The sequence below is a fragment of the Caretta caretta genome, chromosome 27 (assembly GCF_965140235.1).
Source record: "Caretta caretta isolate rCarCar2 chromosome 27, rCarCar1.hap1, whole genome shotgun sequence".
Classification (NCBI taxonomy): Eukaryota; Metazoa; Chordata; order Testudines; family Cheloniidae; genus Caretta; species Caretta caretta.
Window position 1 is genome coordinate 11,915,804 of NC_134232.1, and position 24,073 is coordinate 11,939,876.

A 24,073-nucleotide genomic window follows, 5' to 3' on the forward strand; every position below is an offset into this window, starting at 1 on the left:
AAAGCCACCAAAAACACACAAGTTGGTTTTTTCCACTCCCTCCTCTTCCACCCTACCCCCGCCCCAGCCTCTCCAGCAGCCCGTCTGTTTGAAACAAAATTAAGAAACCCTTCATCTGCATGTGTTTGGAGAGTGGAACTCGTGCAGCAGGAGGGGGAAAAAATAAAATAAAAACAGCTGACAGCAAAATTTCATTACCCCCCCCCCATGGAAGCAAATGAGTAATTTTTTTTTAACGAGCATTTAAGCTCCTTCGCTGAGCGTCTCATTGAGCATCATTGCACCTGCAGCCCCAGCCCTGCCAGTAGGCAAGTGGCTGGGGGAAGGTTTTAATGAGGACCTTGGCTGGGTAGCAAGCACAGTTGATAGGGAAAAGCAAGCCACACTCACACACACACGAACTGCCTTCCAGCCCCCTGTGTCTTTACCACTGGTGGGAGAAGGTGTCCTCTTGGGATATGCAGGGTGTAGGGTGACCATACGTCCCGTTTGGGCCAGGACAGTCCCTTTTTTAAGTCCTGTCCTGACTTTTTGGGGGGGGCGCATGCAAAAGTGGGCATTTGTCCCGGTTTTGATCAGTTGGCTTGAGCAAATGGGACAAATGCTCACTTTTATCAAAAAGCGGTGGAACATGTGGGGGGGGGGAGCGGAGACGCCAGCCCCACACGGGGTGGGGCAGGGCTGGGAGGGGAGGCCAGCAGTCCAGCATGCAGGGACCAGCAGGGTGGCAGCGACCAGCGACTGTCTCATGCGGGGGCATGCAGAGATCTAACGGCCAGCAACAGCCTCGGGGAGGGGGGGCCTTGGGCAAGCAGCTGGGGATGTCCTGTTTTCCCTTTGGGAAATATAGTCCTCTTAGCAGGGTGGCATGAGGAATCGGAGCTAGCAGGCTACATAGATGGGGACAGCGGCTGCTCCAGATCTGGATACAATATGAACTATATGGGGGAGCATCCCAGCTCAGCACTGGGCTCAGGCTGAACAAGAGGAGCTCTAAGGCGACTGGCTTTTCCTCACTGAGATTCCTCCCCCAGCTGGCAGCATGGAAAGGCAGGAGGACCATAGCCCCTAGCCCAGTGGGTTGGGCTTTTGGAGGGGGTGGGTAGGAGGCGAAAAAGCCCACATGTTCCCCTCTCCCTAGCAGAGGTGGGCAGTTCTGTGAGAGGAGACCTGAGCTTCCCCCTTGGGAGAGCACATGCATTAGATCACTGGAGTAAAGCCCAGCAGCCTTGGAAGCTGGTACAGTGCCACACCCCCATCCCCACTCCAAACCAGACAGAGCGCTGGAAAAGACCTCACCCTGTTCCCATGCATGGTCTCTCCCCTTTGTTCTAGCACCTTCAGGACAGGCCAGGAAGCTGTAAGATGTCCTCCTACCCCTACCAACACATCACCTGCCCTGAGGAAGCTTTCAAAAGGGCAGTCCAGCTGCACGAGCAAAGCTCCCCTGCGGCACCAGGTCACAGCATAGGGTTGGCTGTGGGTGGGTGCCTCTCTCCTTGCAGAGCCGGAGTCAAACCAGGTTCAGGAACCATGCTCTGCCTCGTTTCTTTGGCCCCACACACAACATGGCTTGACCCAGGCTATCAACATGCCCAGAGCTCTCAACGGGGTGAGGCCAGGCCCACACTCTGCCACTTCCCCAAAAGGGCTGTTGTAAGCAGGAAAGAAAGGAGAAAGAACCAACCCCATCTGTGACGTGCTAATCACGTTGCTTAACATGGTCAGAGACCAAGGTGATGGGCGCAATACAAGAACCTGAATGTAATGAAGTAGACTGTCACGGGGAGAGGCAAATCTTACAGACCGCAGGGAGTTACGGCCCTCTCCAATGGGCTTGCAAAGTTCGTTTATATCAGCCTTTACCCTCCAGCTCCCTGCACCTGGAAATGGTGTATTTCCACTTCCCCCAGCCCAAGGGTGATTTGATGGCTTTGATGTTCAAACAGGTTTCCAGCTGAAGTGCAAATCTTGCCACACAGCAGGGATAAAGGGATTCGGCTGGCACAAACAGAAGCAGTCTACAGACCACCTGGGGGACATTTCCCTCCCAACACATTTCGGCTCCTTCCCTCTGCTGCGCCCCTCCCCAGCCTCTCCTAAACGGAGTAAGGGCCCAAGGAGGATCAAGTTGAAGCTCCCAACCCACAATGAGACTAGAAAACTCAGTTCCAGTTCCAGCCACAGTTCCAACACCCGAGGCTGCAGAGAGCCCCCCTTCGCCTCCCCTGATCCAAACCCCCAGGGGGATGAGCCTCGGCTCTCCTCAGACTGCTTTGATTACAGTCCACCATCTCAGCATTTAAGGGCATTGGGGACCGGTGGGGTGAGAGTCCTTCAAAAACCAGGGAAGAGATCGGCTTTGTGAAGTAGCAGGGAACAGGCCCAGCCTATCAAAGGGAGACATCAAGCCAACAAGGCTGTCCTCCCATCCCTGAGAGATTAGAGAGACAGCCAGGCAGAAGGGCCTGTAGTGAGCGCCTGCCCACTCACCCGAGCCCTGTGATCCTGCCAGAGAAGAGCCCTGCAGGACAGACCCATCTCACGGTCACAGCGAGCGCCTGGGGGCGACTGGCAGGGTGTGCAGGCAGCGGCTGCAAAGGGGTCAGCGGTGGGGACATCAGGATGTGCAAGAGAGGCAATTTCTGCTTTTGGGAGTCAGAGGAGACTGTCAAAAACTAGCAAGGGGAGGACACATTATCTTGGATGGATGCTGCTTGGCGGGGCCCGGGTGAGGGAGGCTGTTCACGGGTCTGTCAGTGCAACACGGAACGGGAACGGGACAGAGGGGCGGGTTATGCAGCGCACAGCCCTATCTGCTACAGTGCACACACCTATGCAGCCTGGCCACTCTGCAGCACTCCCCGCCCAAAACATCCTCCCCTTCCATGTTCCCCATCATCCCAGACACACCAGCTTTCTACTCTCCAGTACGGCCACCTTTCACACACACGCACTGAAGCTTATCTATGCATTCAGCACTCTGGGGACGCCTATTTCCATCTCCCACCTGCCACCTCCTCTGAGCCTAAAAGGAAATCCTCTTCCCCCACCCCCCCCACCCCACGCTCCCAACTCCCCCAGCTGCTCAGGAGGTCGGCCCTCTTCCCGCCCCATCCTTGACAGCAATTGGCAGCACAAAGGCGAGCGTGTGTGCACGGGGAGGTCGTTTCACTGGGGGGAGGGTGGGAAGCAGCTGTGCACTCTCTGACAGCGACTGCACGGGACAGATCAATGTACAGCAAAGAAGAATCAGTTTCTATAATTAAATCCTGGGTTGCTGGGGTTTTATACCCCGCACCCCCACAGAAGGCAGAGGGAGCTGTCCGCATTCCCCACACTAGCTGGGTTACAATGGGGCTCTTTGATACAGTGGATTCACTCAGCTGCCTGGTACCAAGGCTAGCTCCAAAGGGTCTTCTAAACGTCTGATGCTAATAAGCTACCTCGGGGGCTGTGGCTGCAGTGTGTGGCATCCCACGAGGTTCTGTGCCTCAGGACAAGATGGACCGTTACGGGAGAGAAGTGACCACGGGAAAGGGAATGGACCTTTCACTCCAGGAGCGGGTGGACCCTCCCACGGCTGGGGCTTTGCTAGGGGAACGCAGTCAGGTAAACCCAGGACTGAAGGGACAAAAAGCCAAACTACACCTCTCACTGCAGCGAAGGCTATTGACTCCAGGGCCCCTTGCAACACTGGGAAACCGACAGGAGCCGTCAGCAACGAGTCCATGAACCGACACGGGGAAAATGCAAGCCCTAGTGCAGGGTGCAAATTACTACCCCTGTTCTTCGTATCAGAGTCACTCCAGAGGCCTCCAACCACGATCGATGCCCCACATGCGCCTCACAAGGGACAGCCCCTGCTCCAAAGAGCTGATAGTCTAAGTAGACAGACCGGGTGAGAAAGGAAGGATTATTATCCCCCATTTTACAGATGGGGAAAGTGAGGCAGAGAGAGATTAAGTGACTTTCCCAGGTCACACAGGGAGTCAGTGGCAGAGCTGGGGATTAAACCCTGATCTTGTCGCCCAGTCCAGTGCCTTAACCGCATGACCATCCTGCCTCTCAAAACCACAGCCGCAGAGTTACTCAACTGGCCTCAGCCACACCAGCTCAGGGGCGCCTATTGCTGACAGTGGCTCTGTGAACTAGGGTAAAAGCAGACTTTTAAAGGCCCCAGGATGGAGCTGCATTAGGGGGCACCCAGGACTGTATAAACAGACATGATCCCCTCCCAATCCTAGAGCAGGGGGGAGGAGTCTAACTCCTGGCTGGACAATGAATAAGACCCCCCTCCCCCCCGCACAAAGCCGTTAGCCAGTACTTATAGCCACCAGCCCCCTTCTCCTCCCCACAGGTGGGTACCATAGGCTGGGGGCACTAGCCTGGGGCGGGGGCCGGCAGCTGCGGTGGTGGGGACTCTGGGATGGGGAGGCAAGGAAGGGGCAGGGCCTCAGGCAGAAGGGGCAGGACTGGGGGCTAGCCTCCCCCAGCAGGCAGTTCATGTGCCACCCATCCAGGTTGCAGTCCACAAGCTAGTCGCCCGGGGAATCCAGGGCTTGTCAGGAAGCAAGTCTGGATACATTTCCAAAGGTCTTTGAAGGCTGGGTGCTCCAGGGACAGTTTTGAGGCAATAACTAGGACAGTAATCGTTGAGGAGGACGAAAGAACACAGGCTGGGGCTGCAATAACCACCCGGGGCCGGCCAGCCATGGCACTGGGGTAACCCACACACCTCCTGGGTGTCGTGTTGTGGCACCGAGTCCACTTAAAGGTTAACGAGCTTGCTACAGCCTTGGCTAAGAGCCCCGTGGCTTTTAGCTCATGCAGCAGAGGCTCACGCAGTGAGCTCCAGAAGTCCCAGGTTCGAGCCCACCCTCCAGGCAAGGTGGGCCTGCTTTGGGATGACATGATGGGCTTCAGCCTCCCAGGGCACTGTGCTCTTGGTCCTATGTGAACACAGCAGGGTTGGGAGAGCAGGGCACATGAGAGCACCTACAATCTGCACGCCTGGTTTCAACACACCTCGGCAATGTGCTGCTTTCCTGAAAGAGCAGCACCAGCCGGGTTAGACGGCACAGATGTCAGCAGCCGGCTCGAGGGAGCAGCCGGGAACGGGGAGCCTTGGGCTGGGCCAGCACCGGGTACGGGGCAGAGGGACAATCACCAGTGGAGGGGGAATATTCTCCCAGCTCTGACACCAAACAATGCCCCTGTAAGTGGTCTCACTCGGGGGCGGGGGGTCCTGCAGTTGCTGCTTCCAGTGACCCTCATTCCCCCCCCCCTTTTTTTTTTTTAGGGAATCTTATGTACCCTGCCCCTCCTCAGACTATGGCAGCCTGTTTTCTGAGGGGAGGAGGGCGGCGCCTCCCTTCCTGCACCCCACCACTGAGGGGTTGCTTGCTGGCGGAGCGAGCCATGGGTCCACAGAGGCAGACGTCCGATCTGACAGAGCTTCCATCAGAGATCGAGCCCATCCCCAGGGCCCTGCAGGCAGCACGGCGAAAGCACTGGTGAACAGCCAGGGGGAAAAGAGCAGGGAACAAAAGAGAAAACGCTGCCTGTCTGGGAACCCGCCAGAGCTAAAGCCCAAGCAGAGAAAAAAAAAAAAAAAAGAAAGGGGGCCCTAGCAACCAGCATGTCCCTCACCTCTTCCCACCTTGAAATCCATCTCTTCTCCTCCTCTTGGCTCCTGCTTCCCCTGCCAGCACCGGGGAGGAGAGCCGGGGGTGCCAACCAAACCCACACACATCCGGCAAGCCCTACTGCATGAATTTGGGGCTGGTGCGGCAACACCCTGGGAACCTGCTGGTGAAGTTTGCGTACACACACACACACACCCCTTTGTGAAGAACACCCCTGCCTTGGCACCACACCAACTCGCACACCACCCAATACCGGGAACAATGTGCCTTTTCCTATTCTGCACACGCGCCAGGAGCAAAGCGACCGCAAGTCACGGCGGCGAAGGGGGCGAGTGGTTTGAGTTATTTTAAGTTTCCCTCCTCCCCCCCAAAGCCTGTGATGTGCCATATTTTTCCACCTCCTTTAAGGACACTTAAAATAACTCACCCGGGCGACCTGCAGCCGGATTGCCTGCTCCGCACACTGCCTTTGATCACCACCACCCCCTTGGAAAAAGCCAAAAACCAGGCATTAACCAGCCAACCAGCCCCCACCCTCCCGCACCCCATCTGTTTCGGTTATTTAATGAAGCAGACGGCATCACCACCAGCCCAGGGAAAGAAAGGGAAATTCAGAACCCAGCTCAAGCAGCAAACAGTGCAGCACTTAAACTACGTTGCTGTAAGGCAAGAGAGAAAAGCACACCCCTTGGTTGATCTTCCTCCCCCCCCCCACCAAAAAAAATACAACTCGTTCTGGCAACGTTTCTAGGACAGCAGGCTCTATAGATACTTTATCCCCTTGGAGCCAGGCAGCCCTGACAACAGGACAACACTGAAAACCAGCGGTGGCCACAAGCACCAGATTAGCACCCCCTGCTGCCTTCATCTGACAGCCAGCATCCCCTGGTAGCCCAGTTCCCCCCCACATCTGCAGCCATTCCCCCAGGTGAGGGGGTAGCCGGAGAGTCCTATCTTGTCACTGCATGGAGGGGGCTTAATTCCCCTCCCCCGCCCTTTTAAAAGCAAGATCCCCCAGCTGATCTTCCTCTGTTCAGCTTCAAAGCAAACCACTCTGGCATCAGCAGCACCAATTCCCCACAGCATCACCACACCGTACGGGCAGTTGGAGAGGGGGGGGAGAAAACAAAAACACACAAATAAAAAAAAATACCTGCTACTTAAGAATGGGTGCACATAGTGAGAGTGACATGCCTTGAGAGGGTGTATTTCCCATTATCGCCCGGGCTTTCCTCGCTCGCTTTCTTGGCTTTTTCTTTTTCTTTCTTTCTTTCTCCGAGGGGCTCAGGCCCAGCCAACCATGGGAGACCGCAGGCTGGAGTGCAAGAGAGGGAGCGTGTGAGAGTGGGAGCGCGTGCGTGTGTGAGCGCTCGGCTCGGCGATGTACAAAGGATCAAATGGGAGACACATTAGCTCATGACAGATTAATGTGCAGGGAGATCTGTCCCTCTCGCTTAAAGGCCCCTACATTTTATTCCGAGATAGGTGTCTAGTCTAAATGCCAGGAGGATATTATGATAATAAGGGCAGCGTGTAATTACCGCTGGTTCCGGCAGAGGCAGCAGGACCCAGGAGGCAAGGCCATGTCGGATACGTTGATAAATATCCCACCGCCCGGCTCTCCCACACTGCAGGAGTTGCAAACTGTTAATAATGGGCCACTTTCTTCTTAGCCAGCATAGGATCTCCCCTACACACATGGGTTCCTGACACAGCCTTCACATTTCCACTGCACACCTGTGGGGTACAACGAAATCTAATTCGTTCTCCATGGAGGGGCATTTGGTCAGAATCCCCCACCAGCCGGTCATAGGAACAGGTACTGATTTAGCTCTAAAGGTCCATCAGGAACAATCTCAGCAAAAGATGGGGGTGGAAACCACATCAGCAGAGCTCCTTTTGTTGATCGCTTCCCCGGATAGTATTGACAGCTGTCAGTTATGTCTCAGAGATGGCCTGTCCGTCATCTGGCCATTGCACACTGCCTGCATAAGCCACCATGAATGCCCCCCTGCCCCGGGGGGCAGATGGGAACTGATATACACAATAATTATTCAGAACATTACAGTCACACCTAGAACCCCCAAATGAGATTGGGGCAGCGTGGTGGCAGGTGTTGGGCCTAGCCAGGCACACCCCTGGCCCTAAAGAGCTTACGATCGAAAGAGAGGAGACAGGCAGTGCTTCATTTGGGCCAGGGTGGAGCTCCGGCACCGCTAGGCTTGCCACATCAGTTATGAAGGTAAAAACACACAAAAATGCTTGAGCCCCAGCACCACGTTCCTTACCAATTAAGCACTGGAGACAGATAAAGAGGCGGGCAGGGGAACCAATGAAATGACTTGCCCCAGAGCCCGGAAAGAACCCAGCTCTGCTGATTCCACTCCAGCGCCCTACCCACTAGGTCGCATTGCCTCTCCAAAAGGAAATCAACGAAAGACCACCTCTGAGAGCACAAGAACATTCAATAATCACTCCTGTGACCCTGCTAGACAGCCAGGGCAGGGCTGGGGTAGCCGAGATTGTCTCCCCATGCCACCATCCTCCAGAGGCGACCCCTGCTGAGCTGGGAGCTCCCCAACAGCCGGTGCTGCTGGACGGATGCCGCTGGGATTGCTGGAGCCAGGGGCTCCCCCCAGCCCACACTTGTCACAAGGGAGAGCAAGGAGGGGGGAAGCTGTCTGAGTACCAATACCCTTACCTGCGTAAACCAGAGCAGCTTTCCTCGTGCCAGCCAGCACTGCGGATGGGCTCCCAGCTGCGGACCAGCTCCCGTGCATGCCTGGGAGGAGCCCCTGCGCTCCCCCGGCTGGAGGAATCTTCCCGCGATAGGGATGTATTAGCCGCTCAGTCAGGAGAGCGAGTGCCCAGTGGGCACAGAGAGAGTGAAATCTCTGGCTCCATTAGGAGAACCTCTGAGGGGCTGAAGCCTTTTCCAGCTCCACTGAAGTGCATCTTGATTGAGCTGATGTGCGAGTCCTGACAGAGAAATGCCCCATTGCAGAGTGCTGTGGGGCTTGGCTGTCAGGAAGGGTGAGGGGGGGGGGTGGGGGGGAGGTTAGCATAGACAGCTCAGGCTTGGGCACCTGTTATCTTAATGGGACAATGGCCTTATAGCTACGGGCGCTCGTTTCCTACCCAGCCATGGCTGGGAGGCTCTCTCCTTTGCTCCCATGCCAGCTTCATTAACCTGCAATTGCTCCCTGCCCCCAAGAGACCAGCTCTTACAAGGCAGCAGGGGACGCAGAGTTTCAGCACCACAGGGCAGGGGGGTGTTTGCGGCTGAGGGGGGTGGGGGAGAGAATGAAAAAAGGAAGAGGTGGAAAAACAGATGGGGAGAGAGAATGAGAAAGGGGAAGGAAAAACAGACCCGAGTTGCTGCTGAAATTGAAGAACAACCCCCAGATTTGGAATATACGTGAACTGGCTCAATCCTGGCATCAGCGGGTGAGATTCTCTGGCCTGTGCTGTACAGGAGGTCAGACTAGATGAATTAATGGTCCCTTCCTGCCTTAAAAATCTATCATTTAATTGCAAGTTCTGACCCTCCAACCCACCCCCCAAAAAAGAAAACTTGGCAAGGTCTGAGATTCCCCAAATCCCACGGAGGCTGCCTGGGATGAGAGGGGCCGGGGTGGCATATACTGAACCCTGAGCAAAGCCTCCAACTGCAGAAGCCTCTCTCGCCAATGTTGCATGATCCTGGCCAAGAAGCTCACGCCGTCGGCCACTGAATCCCCACGCCAGGATTCTCTGAGAGGCTTGAAATGCCTTTTGGCCGCACCCGCACCAAATGTGCAGGAGGCGGCCATGGTCTGGTGTTAGCTGGCTGTGCTAGGGGCTGAGTCTGAGTGGGTGTCTCTGAATGTCTGTGGGGCAGGGAGCGCCCTTTGGGGCAGACTCCCACCCTCTGGGGGCACTGGGGAGAGGGGTCCCATGGGATGCATCATACCCAGATGGAACACAAAGCAAACATGCAGCAAGCCCGGCCTGTGGCCAACTTTCCCAGGGAGGTTTGCATTTCACAGACAATCAGGGAGAAATTTACAAGCCTGGCCAAAAACTACTCCCTCACCAGCAACTCAAAACCCAGCTCCGTCTACGAGGGTTTAGAGGCATTTTGGCATGGTCGGGGCATCCATAAAATAAAGCAGCTGGAAATGCTGCTGAGAGTTAGGGGTAAGTCTGGCGGGTGTTGTAATAACTCCCACACATAGCTGAGCTGATGCTTCTTAGTCCCAACACAGCCCCTCCCAGCTCCTGGTCCCAAACACAGACTTCCAACCGTGTCAAAACTTTGTTAAGATATATAGTGGGTCAGGTTACAGACAAATCTCTTGATGAATAAACTGACTCTGCTCCACTCATGTCATCGGTGATATTAATCAGGGTCGAATGAGAGGGTAACGTAGGTACCTTAAGACTAAATGCTCATACAGTAACACTCAGAACTGTTACAGTCACCTTGTGTCACCAAGAAACTAAAGAATATTATTCACTGAACCTTCTGTAATACCCCTGTGCCCAGACAACAAACACCACCACCACCCCTAGCTCTTCTACAGCATTGTTTTCCATCAGTAGATTGCAATTCACAAAAGGACGTCAGTACCATTATCCCCATTTTACAGATGGGAAGACTGAGGGACAGAGAGGGGATGCGACTTGCCCACAGTCACACAACAGGCAGTGGCAGGGCCAGGAATAGAAACCAGGTCTCCTGAGTCATAGTCCGTTGAATCATAGGACTGGAAGGGACCTCGAGAGGTCATCCAGTCCAGTCCCCTGCACTCATGGCAGGACTAAGTATTATCTAGACCACCCCTGACAGGTGTTTGTCTAACCTGCTCTTAAAAATCTCCAAAGATGGAGATTCCACAACCTCCCTGGGCAATTTATTCCAGTGCTGAACCACCCTGACAGGTAGGAAGTTTTTCCTAATGTCCAACCTAAATCTTCCTTGCTGCAATTTAAGCCCATTGCTTCTTGTCCTGTCCTCAGAGGTTAAGAAGAACAATTCTTCTCGCTCCCCCTTGTAACAACCTTTTATTGCTCCGTTCACACTGCCTCATGACAGCCGGCACCATCCAGGGTTCTTGGAGGCGGCGGACATGGCTTCTCTTAGAGTCTGCATACGAGAACCCAGCATAGTTACTGGTGGCTTCCACCAAAAAAACCCTCAGCCCTGAGCCCTTGGAGATGTGATGGGGCCACCCTCCACGGTGGAGAGGAGAAAGGCCAGCTGAAAGTTCCAAGACTCTTCAGCATCAAAAAAGACAGGCGATTTAATTGTAGCAATCCAAGAGAAGCGGCGAAGGTATCTAAATGAACTCCACATTGGGACTGAAATGCAGTCCAATCTGCATGCTTATTTTATAACAAGTTCCATATTCCTTTCTGAGCTCAAGTCATTTCAAACACGCATTAAGGAGAAATATTTGAAAGCTAAAGTGTATTAAACAAGCACTTTATCCTCATCAGCAGAGAGGTTATGGACCTACGCTGGTCTCCTTCTAATAACCCTATGCACAGATACCACGAGGCACTCTTTTCCTTTCAAAAAGCCATTAAAAGCATGTTTGAGTGAAGTGACTGCTGATGAAAACACTGGACTGACTTGATGCACCGATTGGTACGGAACGGACCAGCCACAGCACAAGGGCCCTGATACCATGCCTTTTCTGGCAGGCACAGCTAGGAATTACAAGGGGAGTTCCCATTTTCCAAGCCAGTCTTGGGCCTCTGTGCAGATACGACCAACCTAGCTGCGATGGCTGAGGTGCAGTATTGCCACCCCTAAAGGCTCAAAAAATAGGAGTCAGGCCCCAATTGCAAGATTTAAAAAAAAAAAAAAAACTCATGTTTTTTAAAGGCAATTAAATAACACGTTTTTATCTGCCTCATTTCTGAGCCTTCAGGTGTCACATTGCCAAGCTTTTCCTGCTGCTATGATGGGTAGAAACATTCTTTTTTAAAAAAAATAATAAAAATTAAAGCTGAGATTCTCACATAGCCACATGACTCCTGGAGCTGGGGCTTTAAGAAAGCAAATACGGTGCTAAAATTCTATGGCGTGGCAACACTCCAGAGGATGGAAAAGCCTCTGCTGCCGGCAGAAAGGGAAGTACACAGAAAAGACCCTTTGCGCGTTGGGTTTGGAAGCCTGTCTCACAGGAGAGGAGAGGAAGGAGAGATGAACAGAGGGAGGAGAAAATGGAGAAACTTTTCCCAGTTCAGGCAACTAAATGGACTTTCCCCCTTCCCTGCAAGATCCTCACCCAGACAGCTTTTTCATTTTAATCAAACGGTGGGACCAAAAGGTGGGCCACCATCACCCCTGTTGGGGAGAGCTGGGACCAGCTTCCCTTCAAACAAACAGAGGAGAAAAACGGACTCCAAACTTTTCCCATTTTTCTTAGGGAGTCCCCCAGACACCTATCCTCATGCTCCTCCTCCCCCCCCCACAGCCTGCCCATAACACAGGTACCCCTGGCTTCACCTTCCAGCCAACACAGGTACGGCTGGTTTCACCTTTCCATCTCCCACAACCCACCAGGTACCACCAACTTCACCTTCCAGCCAACATAGGGACCCCCCAGCCATTCTTGGCTGCCTGCATTCATCTCAACACCTCCCCTTCCCACCCCCTTTGTTCTGAACCAGGCCCTAATAAGCAAGCGATTTACTCACCAGCTGAAAGGTCGAGGACTGACCCAGTTCTGGGCTGCTCCCGGGATCGGTGGCAGGGCCGAAGGAGGAGCTGTGGTCTCAGCATCAAGCACCTGTAATTTTAGGAGCCAGGGTAAGCTGGGTGCAGACGGTGTTTGCTATTCTGAACAGGGTGGAGCTACTACACGTATCAGGTAACAGCCCTGGGAAAACGGGAGAGCGCGCAAATGAAAGAGGAGCTGCCCGACTGGGGAGGGTGGGGAGCGGGGTGGGTGGCTCACGTGCGAGAACGCAAAGGAGGGGGCAGGGTGCTGCAAAAGCACATTTTAGGACAAGTCAAACCACAGAGGAAACAAGGGATCAATAATTGGAGAGAGGGTGAGGGCTCAGCTTTCACGGCACGGTTGTCTGGAGCTCGAGGTTGCCAGGGCCAGAGAGGGATTGCTGCCAGGGCACGAGCCCACTTTTACAGCCACCGACTCTCTCGAATACAGAATTTTGTAGTCACCATGGGGACAGACTCCAGATCCTCCTGCTTGAAAAGCACAAGCCCCAGACACCTAAGCTAAAGGCCCTCGGCTGTATAGGGCATGTGGCACACAGCTGAGCAATTCCAATTGCATCCAACAGAGGATGGCGGTGAGACATGTACCCACCAGTTCATTGTAAAACTTGGCTCTTTTTATGGTGCCTTTAATCTGAGGTTCTCAAAGTACTTTTCGGTCATTAATTACGCCTCACAACAAACCCCGCAAAAGAGATTACTCCCACTGAAATGCAGCCACCTCTGGGGCAGAGCACAACTGAGAGAGCAACAAGAGATCTATGGATGAGTTACTAATTATTTCTACTGTGGCAGCACTTGAGGCCCCCCCATTGCACTAGACACTCACAGGCCCTGCCCCGGCTATCTCACAACCTAGAACAATTTCACACCAGAGGCCCCCCACCCTCCCACCCAGAAAGGGCCCTCTTGCCATGGGCAATGTGGGAAGGGCAGGTTGGTTTCAACCTGCAGGTAGCTGGGTGGGGGCACCTAGGGAGAAGGCTAGGGGGAGGGGGAGCTGGGGGGAGCGGTGGTCCTAGAGTGTGCCAGAGGCCGAGTGTCCCCGGCAGGTAAAGCAGCACACCTCTGGGAGGCCCATCTGTTCTAGCTAATCCAGAGCCAGCCATGCAAGCCTCCCTCCCAGCACCCTCCACCCTGTCCCAGGGCGGCCTCCTCCATGGCCAAGAAGTGAGCTGAGCCAGGGTGCATTCAGTCCAGAACCTCTCCCCGCTCAGATTGCTGACCCAGGGGCTGAAGAGCACCAGCCGCAAGGGTGTAATGGGCTGGTGCCCAGGAGCATCTGATTAGAGACCCATCAGCTCTTCTCAGCCGCCGGATGCACGGACTCTCCCCACCTGGGCTGGAGTCAAACCAGAAGTAAAAAGCTCCATTATTCCACCACTCATTCCTTGAGCCAGCCAGTTCCCACCTGCTGATAGGAACACAGGAATTGCCCAACTGGATCAGAGCCAAGGTCCCCTCCTGCTAGCCCAGTATCCCGTCCCTGACAGCGGTCAGCACCAGCTGCTTCAGAAGAAGATGTAAGAACCCTGCAGTAGCAGCTGTGGGATAATCTGTCTCCTATATTAGGTCTCATCCTGATCTCAAGGGTGGGTCCTGGGGCCGGTTTTGTTCAATATCTTCATAAATGATCTGGAGGATGGTGTGGATTGCACTCTCAGCAAATTTGCGGATGATACTAAACTGGGAGGAGTGGTAGATACGCTGGAGGGGAGGGATAGGATACAGAAGGACCTAGACAAATTGGAGGATTGGGCCAAAAGAAATCTGATGAGGTTCAATAAGGATAAGTGCAGGGTCCTGCACTTAGTACGGAAGAACCCAATGCACAGCTACAGACTAGGGACCGAATGGCTAGGCAGCAGTTCTGCGGAAAAGACCTAGGGGTGACAGTGGACGAGAAGCTGGATATGAGTCAGCAGTGTGCCCTTGTTGCCAAGAAGGCCAATGGCATTTTGGGATGTATAAGTAGGGGCATAGCGAGCAGATCGAGGGATGTGATCGTTCCCCTCTATTCGACATTGGTGAGGCCTCATCTGGAGTACTGTGTCCAGTTTTGGGCCCCACACTTCAAGAAGGATGTGGATAAATTGGAGAGAGTCCAGCGAAGGGCAACAAAAATGATTAGGGGTCTGGAACACATGAGTTATGAGGAGAGGCTGAGGGAGCTGGGATTGTTTAGCCTGCAGAAGAGAAGAATGAGGGGGGATTTGATAGCTGCTTTCAACTACCTGAAAGGGGGTTCCAAAGAGGATGGCTCTAGACTGTTCTCAATGGTAGCAGATGACAGAACGAGGAGTAATGGTCTCAAGTTGCAGTGGGGGAGGTTTAGATTGGATATTAGGAAAAACTTTTTCACTAAGAGGGTGGTGAAACACTGGAATGCGTTACCTAGGGAGGTGGTAGAATCTCCTTCCTTAGAGGTTTTTAAGGTCAGGCTTGACAAAGCCCTGGCTGGGATGATTTAACTAGGAATTGGTCCTGCTTCGAGCAGGGGGTTGGACTAGATGACCTTCAGGGGTCCCTTCCAACCCTGATATTCTATGATTCTATGATTCCTGTAGTTAGAGATTTGCTTAACCCCTGAACCATGAGGTTTAATGTCCCTTCCAAAATGTATGTAGCAACAATTCTGGGTAGCCTTGTTATCCTTCTAAATGCCTGATCCCGTCTTATATCTTGGCACATTGTTGGCCACCAGGACTTCCCGGGGCAGTGAGTTCTGCCGTTTATGCACATATGAAAAAAAAGATTTCCTCTGACCAGCTTTGATTGTGCCACCTAGGGACACGTTCTTGTTTCACTGAGGGATGCTCGTGTTCCCTTAACATAGAGGGGCTGGGGTGTGTAAAAGCCATACCAGGGAATCAGCATGCAATCCCTTCCCTACCACCAACATCCTGTTCTCTGAGTTAAAGGGCACAGAGGCTCAAACTCTCAAAAAGGTATTGAGATGTTTAAATCAATGGGAGTTCAGCACCTAAATATCGTGAAGGATCTGGCTTACGTTCCTACTTGTCTGTGCCCCTTGCTGAAATGCTGCCACCTTTTAAAGGTAAAAATATATATATATAAGAAAATATTTAAAAAGGCATAAATACATGTGAGAAGTCAGAGTATTAGCTAGCAGCAAGGGGGCACGGTGGCAGAGTGGGCCAGTTGCTTACGTCCTCGCCCATAGTATTACCCTCCCTTATGCTTTGTATTACAGTAGGTCTGGCAGCCCACCTGTAACTGCGACCCCAGGCCCTACATGTACACACAGGGAGACCCCCACGCACAGGAGAGCCGAGAACCTAATTAGACCAGGCAGACAGTGGGAGGAGAACTAGGCACAGAGAAGAAGGGAGTCATCCAAGGACACCCCGCAGGTCTGTGGCAGCTGAGGGAACAGAACCAGGTGTCCTGATGCCCTGCCCACTAGACCTTGCCCTTATATGATAAGCTCTTTGGGGGAGAAGGACTCTTTTTGTTAGGAGCACAGTACCTAGAGCAATGGGGCCCTGATCCCGCACTGGGGCCTGAAGGCGCTACTGAAATACACATTATTTACATGTGTGTGGCCTCTCACCTCGGCAGGAGTATGTCACAAGTGAAATGGCCTCCCTTGACCTACTAGTCTTTCTCCACAGCCAGAACCTCTCAATTCCCCCCACCCCCTCCCCATTTTGGCTTCGCAGTTACCTCCTCTCAAACTTTTTTGCTGAAAGATCTCTGAGTTTCTGAAGCACCCAAGTCTGCTTTGCTCATGTTTTTATATATAGTTTCACATACACATCCCACACACATCTGTCCCCCTGTGAACAAGCGCTTACCCACGAGCACAGCCCCATCCCCCCCAATCTCCCTGTACACACACACACACACACTTCCAGTTACACAATGCACCCAATTTCCCCCCCCCCCAACATTCACGGATACACCCAGCCACATATACACCCCATACACTCCCCAAGGAGATTTGCACATTTGTCCACTCAGCATGCACACACTCCTGAAATCCACTTGCTTCTTTACTTCAGGAAGTTCATCATCTTACCCTCCCCCATCCTCTAAGAAGGGAGAATTTGCAGTCTGAAAGACCTAAGGCAGTGGTTCTCAACCAGGGATACGCATCCCCCTAGGGGTACACAGAGGTCTTCCGGGGGTACATCAACTCATCTAGATATTTGCCTAGTTTTACAACAGACTACATAAAAAGCCCTAGAGAAGTCTGTACAAACTAAAATTTCACACACAGTGACTTGTTTATACTGCTCTGTATACCCTACACTGAATGCAAGTAAAATATTTATAGTCCAATTGGTTTATTTTATAATTATACGGTAAAAATGAGAAAGTCAGCAATTTTTCAGTACTAGTGTGCTGTGACACAAAATCAGACCTAAAAATACAGACTTAAGCCAGTAGTTTTTAAGTGAGGTGGTACGCAAGACAAATCAGACTCCTGAAAGGGGTACAGTACTCTGGAAAGATTGAGAGCCACTGACCTAAGAGAGGTCCTTTCATTGCCAACATCCAGGGCAAAGCACCATACGCTGACTGAAGTTCTAACACACAGGGCCAGATTCTTCCCCACTTACTCAGGCTGAGTGGACCCATACCGTGCAAGTAGTCCCCCTGACAAAAGAGGCAGGATCTGGCCTAGAAGCTTTGGCTTTTCAATAGCCCCTCCTATCAGACAGGATCTCAACAAGTTTCAGCTAGTTTAGCCTCAACTCCTGAGGGGTGACGTTCTGATTCGCCCCCCCCAGGCTACCTGAGAAAACTGAAGCACAGAGGGGGGGACGGAGGACAAGATCACAGACTCGGTGGCAAAGACAGGAATAGCACCCAGGACTCCAAATCATTGGCTTTAACCTCAAGAAAGCCCTTCCTCCTGCACAAAGTGCTGGGGGGAGGTAAACGGACATCACTGCTGTAGAAACTGAGCTGGATGTACAGACTAGAAAATGGAAAACGTTGCAAACCCTGAACAGATTATGCCGCCAGCTCCATACAGGGTTGAGTATGGGAGGACACCACAGTGTATTTTCCTCAGCAACTGAGGAAGGCGTAATAACGGTTAAATAATACATGTATTGGCAGATGTTGATAGCCAGGGCTATCGCGTTCAGATAGATTGTATTGTCTCACAAAGGGACCGACTGCTTTCTTGCCGTCCCTCCCCATCTGGAATGCTCAGGGAAGCCAACAGTCCACCTCCAAGCCTGTCCACATGTCTGATTTCCACTGGGAGCAGCAGAGCTGGAGAGGCTCACATGTACACAGCAAGCTCGGAAAGAACATTACTCGCCGCCCCCCGCCCCACACCCCAGCTCTCTGCGAGGCCTGTAGGCAAAATGAATTGAATTGTACAGAGGAGAGAGAATGAGAGAGGCAGAGAGAGCTCCCTCAGCAATCGGAACTGGTGGAAGTACTGCAAACCCAGATCCTTAGCTCGGAGAGAGGCAGCAGCAGGAGACAAAACACGAGTACAATGATCGAGGCCATTACAACCCTGTCCTCTTCAAAAAAAAAATCACTGACCTGTGCTGTACATCAAACTCCAGATTAGCACGCAGACTTCCATCCCTACTGAGGTTTTATCCTGGTGCACGGAGCGAGCAAAGGTATCCAGGGCACCAGGTAGCACAAGTGGGTCACGGCAGGACAAGGAACCTGAGAGCAGCTAGAAAGCCCTCAGTGTTGGGTTGGGGCTGGGGGAGGGACATAGGGGCATTAGGAACCAGGACTGGCTCAGAGGAGGGGCAGGATTGGTTTTGCATCTCAAAGCGTCTAAGTCTGCAGCCTTCACTTGGCACGTTCATATAATTTCTCTCCGGTATTAACATGCAGCAAGAGAAGGGCTGAAACGGCAAAAATGCCGACCCTAATATGGAAAAGCCCTATATTTATAAAAAGAAAAGGAGTACTTGTGGCACCTTAGAGACTAACCAATTTATTTGAGCATAAGCTTTCGTGAGCTACAGCTCACTTCATCGGATGCATACTGTGAAAAGTTTAGAAGATCTTATTATATACACACAAAGCATGAAAAAATACCTCCTCCCACCCCACTCTCCTGCTGGTGATAGCTTATCTAAAGTGATCACTCTCCTTACAATGTGTATGATAATCAAGTTGGGCCATTTCCAGCACAAATCCAGGTTTTCTCACCCCCGCCCCCTCCCCACAAACTCACTCTCCTGCTGGTAATAGCTTATCTAAAGTGACCGCTCTCCTTACAATGTGTATGATAATCAAGGTGGGCCATATCCAACACAAATACAGACAAATACAAATGCAAATACAGACTAACATGGCTGTTACTCTGAACCCTATATTTATGGGACTTTAGATCCCCAGTTCATTATCTAGATATGGAGAAAATTCATATCCTACCCCAGATTTCCAAACACACCCAAAGTTCTGGACTTTCAAGCCAGGGGTTTTGTCAGGCCCCTTATCTAACAACAATCATACTTAGGGCTTCTCTAGACAGGGAAATTAACCAGCATTACTCACACCACTATAGTTATACTGCTATAATTTCCCATGTGGACACTTATTTCAGAACATGAGGAACTTTTTCTGGTTTAGTTTGTCACTCTGGAAGTAGCATACGCTAAACGAGAAGAGGAGTAATATTGGTATAATTATACCTGTATAGTCATGCCAGTACATTTCTCCGACCTTAGACCATGCTGCATGGTTTATCAGTTAGAGCAAGGAAACTGGGAGCCAGGACTCCTGGGTTCTCTTCCCATCTTTGTCAATGAATCAGTGTCTGGCCTTGGATTAATCGCAGCACCTCTATGCTTCAGCTTTACCATCCATAGGAGAATAACACAGATCTTAAGGGAAAGGTTGAGAGGCTCACTTACAGCCTGTAAAGTGCTTTCAAATCTTTGGATGCTTTATATATGCGTCTTTTTGTTTTGTGTTTGTACAGCTTCTGGCACCATGGGGTCCTGGTCCATGGCTTGGTGCCATGGTAATGCAAATAAACTATTATGGAAAAAGAAAAGGAGGACTTGTGGCACCTTAGAGACTAACCAATTTATTTGAGCATAAGCTTTCGTGAGCTACAGCTCACTTCATCGGATGCATATTGTGGAAAGTTTAGAAGATCTTATTATATACACAGAGACCATGAAACAATACCTCCTCCCACCCCACTCTCCTGCTGGTAATAGCTTATCTAAAGTGATCACTCTCCTTACAATGTGTATGATAATCAAGCTGGGCCATTTCCAGCACAAATCCAGGTTTTCTCACACACACCCCCCCACATACACACAAACTCACTCTCCTGCTGGTAATAGCTTATCTAAAAAAGAAAAGGAGTACTTGTGGCACCTTAGAGACTAACCAATTTATTTGAGCATAAGCTTTCGTGAGAGCTCACGAAAGCTTATGCTCAAATAAATTGGTTAGTCTCTAAGGTGCCACAAGTACTCCTTTTCTTTTTGCGAATACAGACTAACACGGCTGTTACTCTGAAGCTTATCTAAAGTGACCACTCTCCTTACAATGTGTATGATAATCAAGGTGGGCCATTTCCAACACAAATCCAGGTTTTCTCACCTCCCCCCCCCCCCCCCCACACGCACAAACTCACTCTCCTGCTGGTAATAGCTTTAATCATGGGAGCATCTTCCCAGCATAGATCAGCCCTGCCTCCCTTGTACTAGACACATTTCCTATTCCAAAGGGTTTACACTCTCTCTTCCCATCTGAATACACCAAGGGGATGTATTTTTATCCCCATTTTACAGATAAGGCAAAGTGACTTGACCAAGGTCACCCAGCAGAGCTGGGATTTGAACCTGTGTCTCCCAAGTCCTCATCCTGCCTATCCCCAGCATCTGGGGCACTGATGCTCTGCACTTGCCCTAGCTCACTGACATTGGCATGCTGTTACTCTCTTAGCTAAGCACTGCCTTTCATTTCTTTGGGGGCGAGGGGCGACAGACAGGCTCAGGGGAGAAGGGGTGGGATGTGTTGTAAATATCTCGGCTTCACGTGAGCCGTGGGTTAGAAAGGCAGCAGTATCTTTCATCACCCAGTAGCCAGGTTTCACTCTGTGGGGGCTACGAATCATTAATGCAGAACGTATGGACATTGGAACAGAAGGGAGGGTGAGACAGATGGATGGAGAGAGAGAGAGAGAGAGAGAGAGAGAGAAGCAGAGGGAGAAAAGAAAGAAGGAGGAGGTTGGAAGGGGATTGTTTAGGGTTCCTGAGCATAATTATTTTTCCCCCTCCCTTTTTAAGCCACTAAAAAATCAGAAAGACAAAGGGGTTGCTTGGAAAAGTCCCCTTCAAAAGAGCATGGAAACACGGGCATGCAGAATTTGGGAGGCAGTTACAAATGTTAGTCATGTGGCTTGATGTGTTTGCACACGATGGTGATGAGCACAGTCCAAGAGCCCAGGGAGAACAGAACAGACATGGCTGGAGAGCCACTTCAAGTTCTTCCCAGAAATCTCCCTGCTGTGTGTATCGAGAGGCACCTCTCAGCCCCAACAGCACCCCCAGTGCCAGCTCGGAGGCAGTGGATTGGAAGGTCATAGTGAAGGCTAGGGGTGCCAGCTCCTAGCCCTCCCCTTAAGGAACATGCCCTGCGTTCTCGAACAGCCACGCTAAAGGGACAGGACTTTGGCTGTGAAGGTCTCACACAGCACAGACAGCTGCATGGTGCCTAACCTCCCTCCTTCCCTCCCCTTGGAAGGGCTGAGCCACTAGGCCCTCCCAAGCACACCGAGGGGGTTTAATGGGCTTCACCTTCAGACTAGCACCAATACCACGGTTTCCTTGGCCACCGTGCAACAAGACCCACAGCGCTACCAGACACCATCTTGTGGGTCTGATTAGAGGAGCTGCTGAGGGCTCACAGCTACCCCTGAAGCCAGTGGGAGTTTACATGCTCTGTGCCTTGGAGATGGGGAGGGGGAACCACCATGTACCCGCTGCTCTGATTCATAGGTGTAGCCTTCCGTGCTAACATGAAGGAGGACGGGCCAGTGCTGAGGGCACTAGGTTAAGACCCGAGTTCATTTCCTTGCTCTGCCACAAACTTCCCTCTGCAAACTTGGGCAAATCCCTTAGTCTCTCAGCGCCTCAGTTCCCCAATCAGTACAATGGAGCTGGTAGCACTGCCCGGCCTCACTGCGGTGAGATGAGGCATTCAGATGCTATCGTGATGGGGTAATACAAGTACCACCGACCAACGGGGCACTGGCCTGGGCCTCAGATCTCGATTCTGCCATGCCTCTGCAGGAGGGTGGCCTTTATGCAAGTCACTGCCTCTGTTTCCTCATCAGTCAAATGGGAATAAGATGCTTTGAGGACTTGGTGGATTCCTGGATTCTGGTCCCAACTCAGGAGTGTCCCTCTCCCAAAGCATGGGGGCTGGAAAAGCAAATGACCTGAGGAGAACTCAGGGGGTCCACCCCAGGATCCCTGCTCCCCACCCACTCTGTAAGCGGTCCAGGAGAGGAATCCCAGCCTATGCAGCTCACACTGGTGGCTCAATTTACTATTCATGCCAATGCTTCCAGCTCATACTCAGTCCACACCGCACTGCTCCTTCCACGGTGCCGGGAGGATGGGTCATCCCAATAATGCAGACGCCAAGGCCTCATCCGTCTCTGCAAATCCTTCCTTATGTAAGGGGGCGGCGGGGTGTCAAACTCTCACCCGCTCTCCAGAAACTGGGGCTCTCCCAGCTGTCCCCTGGCTGGGACCATTGGGCACAGCTAGAATTGCTCACAAGGCAGATGCGGTCTGGAGGAGTAGTGCGAGGTGGGTGATTGCAAGCTGGACTCCTAGGCTTTCCCCATTTCTCCTGCTGGCTCCTTGCGTGTGATCCTGGGCAAGGGAATAAACACCCTGTCCACATCAGCGCAGCGTGGGGATCATTTCCTGCGGCCCAGGGCACGCTGTGGAACATCCTGCACCGAGCACACTGCCCTCCTTACACGAAAGCTGCTCCAATTCAGCTAGCGACAGCAGTTGTTCTTCCAGCCACTCGGCCAGCCAGGTCGCCATGCCAAGTCCACCCCTCCCAGAGTCACAGTCAGCCAAACTAAGAGTCCCGAACAAAATCAAAATCTTTCCAAGCTCTCTGGGGCCCTTCCCCAGCCTGTCTTAGGAGCTCAGACTACAGCCCCCTTGCTGAGCTCAATAACCCTTGCCATGGGCTTGTACACCCCCATCCCTGGGCCTGGTAAGGGAACCCAGTCCCACTCTCTAGCCTGGGTTCCAGCCCAGAGCCCTGTACTGCACAGCTAGGCCTGCTCCTTCACCTGGGCTGTGGTTTTCCCTGGGCTGTTTCCTACCTCAAGCCTTCTTACGTCCCCCCGGGTTCTCCTAGTCCCTTCCCGACTTAGGCAAGATCTTTCCCCAGCTGGCTGGCCAAGCTTTCCTTCCTACGCCCTACCTAACTCCCCCTCCAGCTCTTCCCCAGGTGGGCTTTATCACCATGTCAGCCTGGCCCTCCCTCTTCCCCATGGACACTTTCTGCTCCCTAGGGAGGGTGCCTGATTGCCCCAGGTAGGGCTCATTCTGTACTCCGGTCGGCTTAGCCCCAAGCTCTCCTGCCCAGCCACAGGGCAAACCCACATTCCCTAGGAGCACATCACCCACTTTCGCTGGGGGCCAGCCTCCAGGCCTCCACAGGCCCTCCCTGGTCATATACTCCAGCCCCAGCCCCCTCCGTTGAACGCGGGCTCCCTGTGATCCTTTGCTCAGCCCGGCGAGAAGTCAAAGGGGCAGGCTCAGGCCTCCTGGCCTTTGCTTGGCTTCCTTCAGCTCCACAGATGGTGCTGAGCAGGTACAAAAGGAAGCCAACTGCCAGCCCTGGTCTGCGCTCTCCTGGCATAGGCAAGACGGAGGCAGCTTGAATCGTCTGGAAAATACAAGCCACCCTAGTAGGGTAGGGTCTGCCTAGTTAGTTTCCCCCCTGCCCCCAATCCCTGGCTGGACTCAGCCTAGTCCCTGCTCTATGATAAAAGCTCCCCTCCCTGCCACAGGACATCAGCATCAAGGCCATACCCCAGTGGCTGAGTTCCCTCTGCTCAAGACCTTCATGGCCAGCTGACACCAGCTTCCCCCTGCCAGGGATCAGACTGGCAAGGCCCCAAGGCATTGATTCCTGAAGCCCTTGATGGTTTTGCCTGTCTCCAGCCCTTCTCCAGTCCCCTTTTGGCTCTCTCTCTCGCCCCGCCCGCTCCCTGAACGGGGCCTTCTCCACTCCCTCTCCAGTTCCCTCCATGCCATTAGCAGAATCAGGACATTTCAGTTCTGCTTCCACCTTGTTCCCAGGCTCCCCCTTTCCAACTGAGCTGTCCCAGCGGCTGTCCTACGCACAGCAAAGAAACCCAGCTGCTTAACAAGGTTGTCTTTCTTCCTGCAGTTTTAAGAGGATTTTCTTGTTAGAAGGAGTGGCTTTGCTGATTGCAGAGATGGGTGAAATCTCCCCTCGCCTGGCAGTAAATCCTTCCCTGACCACCGAGCCAGGGCTGGCCACTGGGGAGCAGGGCATCTTAGGAATGCACAGAGCACAGTTAAGCCAGCTGATCTGCCCTATATTTTACCACTACCCATAACCTCAGCTCTATCAAAACTCACCCTCCCTCTAAAGCATCCCCTTGCAAACTCAGAGCTCACCCAACTCCAGCAGCTGCTCCCCCTTTCAGAAACAA

At 52.5% G+C, this 24,073-nt stretch overlaps 1 protein-coding gene across 4 annotated transcripts in view; it reads right to left on the reverse strand.

Annotated features, from left to right (window-relative positions):
- Nucleotides 1-12,438, reverse strand: part of SRCIN1 (SRC kinase signaling inhibitor 1) — a 193,558-nt gene extending 181,120 nt beyond the window's left edge. For 2 of the 4 annotated variants that reach the window (XM_048829844.2, XM_048829845.2), the window contains exon 1: nt 6,802-7,110. Coding sequence is in view for 2 of the 4 variants with exons in the window: in XM_075123656.1 (XP_074979757.1) it covers nt 12,339-12,423 (85 nt within the window). In the remaining 2 variants the exon portion in view is untranslated. Of the gene's footprint in view, nt 1-6,801; nt 7,111-12,338 lie in introns of those variants that run through there. The other 2 variants (XM_075123656.1, XM_048829843.2) reach the window with 2 other exon arrangements.
- Between the last annotated feature and the right edge of the window lie 11,635 nt (nt 12,439-24,073).